At 39.9% G+C, this 10,462-nt stretch overlaps 1 protein-coding gene across 1 annotated transcript; it reads left to right on the top strand.

Moving 5' to 3' along the window:
- The first annotated feature begins 5,450 nt into the window (after nt 1–5,450).
- On the top strand, nt 5,451–8,403 carry LOC148010591 (E3 ubiquitin-protein ligase RGLG4-like). Its single transcript, XM_087671021.1, has 8 exons — nt 5,451–5,633; nt 5,757–5,841; nt 6,434–6,577; nt 6,693–6,806; nt 6,946–7,043; nt 7,147–7,406; nt 7,873–8,000; nt 8,105–8,403. Exons 1-6 carry the CDS (start codon nt 5,580–5,582, stop codon nt 7,246–7,248), a joined length of 597 nt encoding a protein of 198 aa, XP_087527147.1. The 5' UTR covers nt 5,451–5,579; the 3' UTR covers nt 7,249–7,406; nt 7,873–8,000; nt 8,105–8,403.
- The last annotated feature ends 2,059 nt before the right edge of the window (nt 8,404–10,462 follow it).

Here is a 10,462-nt window from a genome sequence, read left to right as displayed (position 1 = left end):
TGTAGAACAGTGGCTGCACAGCATAAAACTGGGCCTTTTCCTAAGTGCGTGCAGAAAACTTCCGCCTCCAAAACAGGCCCCGAAATGGCCTCAAATAAAAAAAACAAGGTCGCCAAGGGCTAAAGGCCTTTTCCCGCAGCATATACTCCCCTCTTGCTTCAACGCGAAGGGCGTCTCAACCTGAGAGAATGCACTCCTGCACTTTCCGGCTGTGCTACCTGCAAAGATCTGCTCCCAAAACAGAAAATGAAAGCAACACTGCTCCTCTTACCAGAACACCGCGAGCTTGGCTTGCTTTCTTGAGCTCCTTACCATGAACAAGGCTCTAATACCATGTCAAGATTATGGGAGAGAAGGAAGGAGTCTCACTTGTAGCTTTCTTGCTTGCACAATGGGGGAATACACACAAAGGTGGAGGCTGAAAACAGTTTTCCTCTTCTTAGTTTTGTAAGCCCAAAGAACTCTCGTACAAAGAAATAGAAGAACCCTATATATGGGTCTCATACTAAACTCAACTAACTAAGGTGGCATACTAATTGAGCCACGAACTAGAGTAGATAAGGATAGCTATCATGTAGCTATTATTCATGGGCGGTGTACCAACCGCGTCTGCAACTGACAAGTCGGTGACATAAATCCAGAACGGTCACCCTGGCGTATCACGAGTGGAGCTCGATATCTCAACACACCATTCATGTCCCGGCCGACATGTTCCCTGCCCAACCCCATGGGAGCCCCGCACCAGCAGAGCCCCAATCGCCCGACCACCCAAACTCATCCCGCCTCGTACAAATAGAGTAGCCCCACGTTGTATAAATCCTTATTAAAAGCTAGTTGGCTAGGACTCTTTGTCTCCAAATGGTTAAGTGTCCCCAATTGTACAAACTTTTCATATCTGCGTTTAATGTATTTCACGTCTTTAGCAAAAGAAAAAGCTAACCAAGCGCAGGTGATAAATATCTAAGTCAACACCATAGAATTCAGGTAAGTGATGTCTCCTTCCATTGCACTGGTTTATTATAATTGCGGCATATACCATGCATGTACTCTCATGAAGTGATGAGTGGATGCAGGATGATACAGGTCTTTGTGCGAAAGTGTTCAATGCCCGATCACCGCACGACCATCGACCCCACAAAGAGCCACGGCAAAGCCACGCTGTCGACAGCAAAAATCACCCTTGCAGACCGGCCACATCGCATGGCCCAAAGCATATTCATGGGCTATGCTCTCTTTCTGGGTCAAGCTCTATAGTTGGCTCATGGCAGTCGTTACCTCAATTGTACCAACATCGCGTGTGTCGCAAGGAGATTTGCAATATCTCAAGTGTATCTCCCCATCTCAACAACTGCTTCTCTAATAACGAGGCTAAAGGAACAATCATCATTGTAATATCCATTTCTTGAGCCTTCAAAGCTTGACATTTTCCAACCCATTGAAAGGCTGCTAGCCTCAACATATTGCAATGGTTGTACTCAGGCAAGTCAAAAAAAAAAAAGAGAAGAGAAAGAAAGAAAGAAAGCAAGAAAAAAACACAAGAAAAAGAAACAAAAAAGAAAACAAAAAAAAGAAAGAAAAAGGAGAAAAAAGAAAAAAGAAAAAAAAGAAGAAAAGACAAAGACAAGAAATGAACAAAAAGAAGCACCCACAATCACAGCACAGCACCTAGGGGTCCTCAAATTAGGTACGTCCAATGACCTTGATCGACTGGCTCCGTCCCTAGTCCCCTAGCCCTTTAGCATCACCTGCAGTTGTTCAGGGCACATCAAGGACAGGACATACCTAGGGAGCTTGTATCGCCTATGGTTAGACCTGTCACCCTGACCCACTTGCATAATTCCCTCTTGCACTTTGCCTTAATACCATTGCAATCAATTGTGGTAAGCACCGCACGATTGGCCATGAAATGTACACTGTCCTCATCAAGCAAGTCCAATAGCTTCCAGCTATCGAAAGTGCGGTGTCCCTGTATTCAATTATGCTACATCATGTAGTCACAATGCAAAGGATGTCTCATATACCTTCATGTGTACTTCTTCTCAACATGGACAACCTTGCTTCATCAACACATTGTTACGAGAAACTAGCCCGCGGTCTTCTAACTACGTAATATCTAAGTATGCATGAACACTCACATAATATCTGCACTGAAGTATATACATAGTTTGGGTCCTCAAGTGCAGGACAATACTCTCAGCTTGCTTAGAGTTGACCTATCTCCCAAACTAATCAAATATGTCTTGTGCACGATAAGAAGACTAGCACTACCCCTTAGGGAGAAACCACACGAGAGGTTTTCAAATTGCAGGTATTGAAGCCTCCAACGAAATTTCAATCGCTCTTTAGTGACACCCACCTCTGAATGCTTATCCCTTACCATCCGACAAGCCCGCAAAGAATCGGCATGTGCAGAATCCCCAACAAACCTACACTTGTGCTGGCCATCAATACAATCCCCAACACAGAACAGCCCTACCACCAACTCCAATAACCCTTCCACCAGCCACCTTGGCCACCAACAGGCCCCCAGGACCCTCTTTCACACCACCACCAACACTCCTCCACAAAAACCATAGGCGTCCTTGTCACCCACGTCTTCGGTGCATGCTACAGCTTGCTACCTGCGACAGTGAGTGCCATGGGACTGGCACTCGTCTAGGAGGGGGGTAATGTTAACCCTCAAACGAACGAATGTGAAAAATTTGGAAAAGCTAAAGTAGAAGACAAAGACAAAGGCCAAGGAAAAGAGAAACGGAAGACAAAGGTGCACAAGGCAAAGCGCAAGTCAAAACTTTTGTAAAAGAGCATAAGTGCATCATGGTTTAATTCAAGGACCGCCAGGCTCTCACTCGTGCAATTTGTAATGTAGATGGGAAGTGGAAAGGAATCTAGGAAGATAGAAGGACAATGGGAAAAAGGGCCTAGGCTACGGCCGGCCATGTAAAAAAGAGGAAAAGGGGATGACCGCCCAAAAGGGGTTTAGGGTTTTGTATATAAAGTTGAAAAGTGAATGAGAAGCTCATTCTTGTGTGTGGCCAAAAGTAGCTCTCCTCTTCTTCTTCTTCTTCTTGTTCTTGCTTGCTTGAGCTTGTGCTTGAGAGAGGGAGTGTGTAGAGTGTGAGGGTGAGGGACCGAGGAGGAGAAGCTCTCCATCTTCTCCTCTCTTCTTCTCTTCTCTTCTCTTCTATTGTCTTGCTCATGGCAATGGAGCTTGGAGCGTGGAGCTTGAGGATGGAGCTTGCTTGAAGCTTGCACTTGGATTGTGGGGCTATCGGAGTGCGCAGGAGAGGAGGTAATTCGAATGGCACAGAGGTAAGCTCACTACACCCGTAGATATGGATGGCGTGTCGGCTATGTGAGAGATAGCCATTAGTGCTTGGCTTGGAATGCTTGAACAATAAGCAGTCCGTGGGTCTTGGCGGTTGAGCAAAAGCTCCCACATCATGCTTGGGTTTTTATACATGTTTCAAGTACACTAATCCATGTTTGATTGGATAGAAAATATGGATAGTAGTGATTTAACCTCTTAAGGAGCCATATCCCTACAATTTTTTATATTTTTGCACAGTATAAACATTGGTAATTTTTGAAATTAGTATTGATCATTAAGATGTATATTTTGGAATTTATTGTGGCACTTTCACATGCATACTTAGTCTATAACTTATTAAACTAATGTTTATTTCAATGGTGGGACCAATATTTTCATCAAGTTTTTGCTTGTATTTACATTGAAAAAATCTTGGTTATAGGCCTTATTTGTTGTAGTGGAAGAGAAAACTTCTCCATTCAAAAGGAAAAGGAGATATGCAACAGGAATCGATTAATTAGATGTAGGACACATGGAAGCCTTAAAGTCAATTTGTACTAAGGAAATGTAGTATAAGAAAAGAGGACTTCATTATACTAGCAATGAAACATTCCAAAATGTTTGAGGCATATCTATGGGGCATTCCAATCTTACTGATTCCTTTTAAGTTGGTTATGCATCATTTCTCACTATATTTTAACTTTATGGCATTATTAAAATGTGTTGGCATGACTAGTAATAACTACTAGTTGCATTTCTTGGGCTTTAATTGACAATATGTGTTTTGTAGGTTAGATGAGGATCAAATTACCTAAATTTATTCTCATGTTTCACTTACTATAACTTGTGGAGTTAGTTGTGACATTGCCTTTGTATCTAGGTTTGAGACCCTTAAAGAGAGTTGTAATGGAGTTAGATGCAGGTGAAGCTTCGATGTGCTTGAAGATGGCTCTTGGAGGGAGAATTTTGCGATAGCGGCATGCTTTACTTTGTAACATAAGCAAATAATTTTGTGGGGTATAGGTCTCTTATTAATACCGGATGTAATTGATTAGACAATAGACAAGCTTCTAGAAAGCACTAATTGGTGTCACTTCTTCAAGAGAGATTGGGTGCGTCTAGGGGGTACCCCGCAGGTCTCTTATCCAATATTAATAAGTAGACAAGGTCAAGTCTTCTAGGAAATACTGATTGATGTGTATGGAACTTCAAGAGAGTTTTAACTTTCTCTTGTTTTGTGATAAGAATGGTGGAGCTAATTAACTTGTATATATGACACGTTGGCTCTCTCCATCATCTAAATAGATGCCCACTTATCATTGAGATTGCAAATTAGTGTAATACCAGATCACCCATTCTGTAATGAGAGACTCTTTGTATGAGACTTTTGAAATTGAGGAACCATTGCAAAGCTATTTTTCAATCGCATTCAAATGTTATCAAAGGCCCTCATAAAGAAAGTCGATGGCTACGAATGTCCCCACAAAGGAGTTTACATACTTAGTATGGTTCTTGTACATATAGTTCACTTTTATAATACAACTTAGAGTATTCTCAAAAATTGAAAAAAAGGTTTTTAAAGCTACAAGCACATACGTAGCTTTTAAAAAAAGGGCTTTGAAGCTGCACGTGTAACAAACATTAATGTCTGTACCTCAGGAAGAGCATCAATAGAGTAGTTATCTCGATGCTAAGGAGATTCTTTTGAGAGAGAGAGAGAGAGAGAGAGAGAGATGGATGATTCTTTAGAGAGAGAGAGAGAAGGGGCGGGGGGGCGCGGGATGAATGGACGGATGACTCGCTGTCTAATGGCAGGAGCATCTGCTATACAGCAATTATTTGCTCGGGATTGATGGATGGATCGGAGGATCCGCTGTCGATAATTTTAGCATTGTTTAATGGGATGGAGTGGATCATCCATCTCTCTGTCATTCATTAAATAGTTCGCCAGTTAGTCTTATCGCCGACACCACACGTGACACCGCAGTACTAGACGTGATCCATAATCAGAGATCATCGCAAGGCCGTAAAATAATATTCTGATTGCTAATCGAGGAGTGATAATGATGATGATAAATAATGTTCTGATTGCTTTAAGGCAGTATAAATAAGGAGCGAGCAGCAGATGATTATAACGCCCAAAGGTGGAAGCTCGACTTTCTGTCGCCAGCTTATAACTATTTAGTATTCTTATAACTCCTCATCGATACATCGCAATCTTCTCTGCGCCATATCTTGCCCAGTATCGTTCATAACACAGAACAAGACTATGGCAGCGACGTACGCCTCCCACATTCGCGACAAGTACACAGACATCACTCAGGTAATTTGGGTTCGAAACTCCAAAGTAAATTACATTTTTCTCTGATCGCTCTCATTGATGGGGGCGCGGAGAGAGAGAGAGAGAGAGAGCGCAAGAGCACATCTGCTGCTGGTGCAACGACAGGTTACAGAGGCTCTCAGGAAGGCTGGGCTTGAATCATCGAACCTAATTGTTGGTATTGATTTTACCAAGAGTAACGAGTGGACAGGTAAAATGAAATGCACTTACAATTATAGCATATCGATCAATGTATGCGTGGCCGGCCACCCATCCTTATTTCAATTCAAGGTTATTCGATATCGTTGTATTGTGACCGATCAAAGTGTATGTGCTATTGATCTAATATCACTGCCTGATCGCTAGCTTGTATGGCCTCCCTCAATACACCGCCTCAGGCGGCTAGGAGGTGTTATATTAAATTAGCAAGTCGAGACACTGATCAGATATTTGTTGGGATTTTGTATTTACATGGTTTCGAATCTTGTTACGTTGGTAGAAGATGATAAATATCAATGGGAGTGTCTATTTTGGTTGACAACAAACAGTTACATATTGACCACACTCGAAAATTGTTCTTATTGTTATGAACCTCCTAACATCGATTATTAGATCGTATTAGTATGATTAAGACAACGATCACTAAGCTAGATCTCGAGGATATAATTTACCAAGTTATATTGTATATGGCATTTTATCTCCGTCCATCACTACTCGCTGTTGGAATATGAGATCACATTAGCCTTGCAAGGCTAATGATAAGTATTGTTTATACCTCACATTGGATTTAAATATTCTTATAGGTCAATACTCTTTCGATGGACTTAGCCTTCATGCGCTTCTTCCTAATGGAAAGAATCCTTATGAGCAAGCAATTTCAATCATTGGAAGGACACTCTTGGAATTCGATGAAGATAACCTGATCCCTTGTTTCAGTTTTGGAGACGGTTTGCCACTCTTTCATCTTTTTGTGCTCTCCTCAAGATTTGCACTAGATTGCGTGGTCCTTGATCAACTCAAGTCCTTCTAATAGTTCCCCATGTGCCTTCCTTGTAATCACAGCAACCACCCATGACCGAAGCTGCTTCAACTTCAACCTAGATAAAAGTCCTTGTGCTGGTTTTGAAGCAGTCTTGAAACGCTATAGAGAAATACTTCCCAATATCAACCTCTCTGGTTAGTCATCTACACAACTAATTATTATGTACTGGTGACCAGCTCCAATTGATGATACTATAATTATCTATTGTGTACATCTGATAAGAAAAATATTTTCATCCTTTTAGATTTAAATCAATGTTAATGTTCTATGCAGGCCCCACTTCTTTTGCACCTATTATCCATGCTGCAATAGATGTTGTGAAACAAAATGGAGACCAATTTCATGTTCTTATTATTATTGCTGATGGCCAAGTATGTGAACCAATACAATTTAATATGTAAATCAATATGGTTTCCAAGTCACAAGTCAAGGGGGCATTGGGTAGAATGTAAGAAATTAAATTGTATTGACCAGGTAACAGGTAATGTGAGAGGAGGGATGTTGAGTGTGCAAGAGAAGGCAACCATTGATGCCATTGTTGCTGCAAGGTACACTAGTAGCATACAAGTTAATTAGAATGTAATTTATGTGATCATGAGCTCATGATATGTATCTTTGAGTTTCACACTAATTACCCTTTATCAATTGTTTTGGTGGGGGTTGGAGATGGGCCATGGGACAAGATGAAATGGTTCGATGATGCTATTCCACAACGCAAGTTTGACAACTTTCAGGTGCTTTTCAAACAAGCCACTTTTGTTAATTTCCTAGTTTGCACATATCAATTTTCATCAAAAGAGCTTAAGATTTCTTACAACTCTATTGGGAGAGAGTGAGTAGCGCATGGAGGGGGTGCAACAAAAAAGGGGGGAGAGAGAGAGAGAGAGAGAGAGAGAGAGAGTGTGTGTGTGTGTGTGTACCTAAATAGATGCACATTAGTCATTGCAAAAATACAATCAAAATACCAAATGAAAATGTATCTCTAGTTTCATTTAAGTGAATGTAGATCTCCTCAATGTAGAAATCGATAAGCCAAAACAAAAGAGAATTTGGAATGCATGTAATGATCATGAGTACTCAATGAGACCAATTGTTTGTGCCGAGGCACTAGGAACGATAGGTTTTATTAACATGCTGCATGGTATTCTACGACACACTAGATTTCATTGTCCTAAAGTATCTCTACATTTCATGTTGCAGTTTGTAAACTTCGCTGAGGTCATGTCAAGAGGTTGTACTCTAGCCGAAAAAGAAGGGCAATTTGCTCTAGCGGCATTGATGGAGATACCTAAGCAGTATAAGGCAATCCAACAACTTGAAGGGTTAAGGTAGAAACATAAAACAAATAGCTTCATTTTGCATATGAGATTTGTTTCATGCTTCAAAGCTGAAGGGCTTTGACTAAGTCTAATAGATTTTCTTGGTCTTATAGGCAAGCACAACCAAGACCTAACATTCCATGCTGAAAATCACATCCACAAGCTCATTCACAAGTTGAACATCATGGATGCAAGCCAATGTCTACTTATGGTTACAATTGACGATTGAGAACACTTGGTGTTGCTAAATGGGGAGTAGCAAAGATGAGAAAAATGGCATGTTGTTCGAGCCATTGCCTCAACTATAATAAGTTATACAGAGTAGCAATCAAGGCTACATGCATAATACTATATATGTAGCCCGAAGAATAAAGGAATAAATTTTGCGGTTGACATTTGTTTCTATATATAACACATATAAATCTAGTGTGCACATCATGAAGATGAGCTTTTGTATTTGCGTAAAGTGAAAAGTATATGGGTCAATAATTGCATGTAGTAGTCTAGCTGAATTTATTGAAAACATTTAGATTCTTCATCATTATCATAACTTAAGAGAATATTAAAAGAAATATATGTACCACCTTTACCATGCTAGAGTGTCTCTCTAATCGACATCCACAATGATACCATTATCTCTTTCTATAATCCAACAAAGTCCAAAGACATTTCACACTATAGATGTTAAAATGGTATTATGGTTGATACTAAGAAGAGAGGGTCCAAGGATCAAGGGTACACCTCTAAAAGGTAGATAAAATGCCAAGGTCAAGCATGAATAAACTTTGTATATAAGACCCTATGTTGTCAAGGAGGGGGTAGACAAAAACCACCAAGATTCAAGGCACAAGATATGAGAGGTGAAAGAATCGAGATGAAACCAAAAGACACAAAACAAACTCTTAAAGAAAACTCTATATACTATAGTAGCACATAAAACTTACAAACTTTGCATCCAAGGCAATGTCTCAAACAAAAATTTGGCAAGATGATAGCTTGACCACATTATGCAACCTTAATCACTTTGCTACAGTGATACACATTGATACGAGACTCTAAAACTCTGCCAAGAATACTCCAAAGTACAATAGACCTCTCCAATGTAGTTCACTCCTAATTTTTTCTCAAATCTCTATGAGAAGTACCTCCTTGAAAAATTAAAACAACTCCAAAGTATCACCCATAGTAGTAGGTATAAATACATCCAAACCTAGATTCTCCAAATTTAGCTCTCCCAAGAAAGTTTGTTTGGTCTAAAGGCACCAAGGATCTCAAGAAAAAACTGTAGTCCTTCAACTCAAGGGAGTTACTTGTGTGTGTGAATACCTAGAATCCACAAATATATCAATCTTTGACATATTTATAGCCCTCTTGATTAGCTCAACCCTATTCTTTCTTTGTGATTTCCATGCTTTTCCCATTCCATAACTCAAGATTGGTTTAAATTTGAGACTCAAGGGAGAATTTGTCTTTTAGCTAACCTTGACTTTCATGAAATAATCTCAACTACAAAGGTAGTGATGACGAAACCTTCAACCTATTGAGAATATACTCCTCACCTGTGCGAATCATGGGGTTGTTATTCATTGCTTGGGCACCATGTTACTTTACTTTTTACAAAGCGAGTATATCTTAGTCATAACCATATAGTATGATTTTTTCTTTTCACCATTTAATTTGAACTTTGGGAACACCTCTTGGGTACTCACTTACTCTTTAGATTATCCATTCATGAACTTTATAAAATAGATGGTCACTTGACTTGGCAGGTTAGTTCATACTCAAAGTAATTCCTTTGCAACTTATGTAAACTCCATGGGTAACTTATGTAAACTCTCTCATTCACTTGGCCAGTCTTTTCCATGTCCCAAAATTCTTGTCAAATGCTTGTCTATGCATAAACAATGCATTAATTCTACCAATCACTTGTCATGACACACGGATGAAATCTTATTATTTAAATGAAACCCGTAAGTTTTCACTGAGTGGATACGTAGTGCCATGATATCCACCCCCTCTAAACATGCATACCCTCTGGCATGGATTATCCATTCATGGACTTTATAAAATAGATGGTCACTTGACTTGGCAGGTTAGTTCATAGAGGTAACTTATGTTAACTCTCTCATTCACTTGGAGAGTCTTTTCCATGTCCCAAACTTCTTGTCAAATGTTTGTTTATGCATTAAAATGTAGTAACTCTACCAATCACTTATGCAATCTTATTATTTAAATGAAACCCGTAAATTTTCGTCGAGTGGATACATAGTGCCATGACATCCACCCCCATTGAACCTACATACCCTGTGGCATGTGCCACCCTCACTCTTTATTGTCTTCAAGCTCAAGTGTAAGCTCAAAGTCTTCCTTTTTTGCTCTGAGTCCTTTATCTTTAACAAACTCTTTTCCTTTCTCTCTTACTCGTGATAACATATCTACAATTGAGTTTTATTTTCTTGCAATATGCTTGA

Source organism: Lygodium microphyllum, chromosome 29 (genome assembly GCF_053477565.2).
Source record: "Lygodium microphyllum isolate KBCC chromosome 29, Lygodium_microphyllum_v1.1.10, whole genome shotgun sequence".
Lineage (NCBI taxonomy): Eukaryota > Viridiplantae > Streptophyta > Polypodiopsida > Schizaeales > Lygodiaceae > Lygodium > Lygodium microphyllum.
Note: the sequence above shows the minus strand (reverse complement) of the source record. Positions and strands in the feature narration are given on the sequence as shown.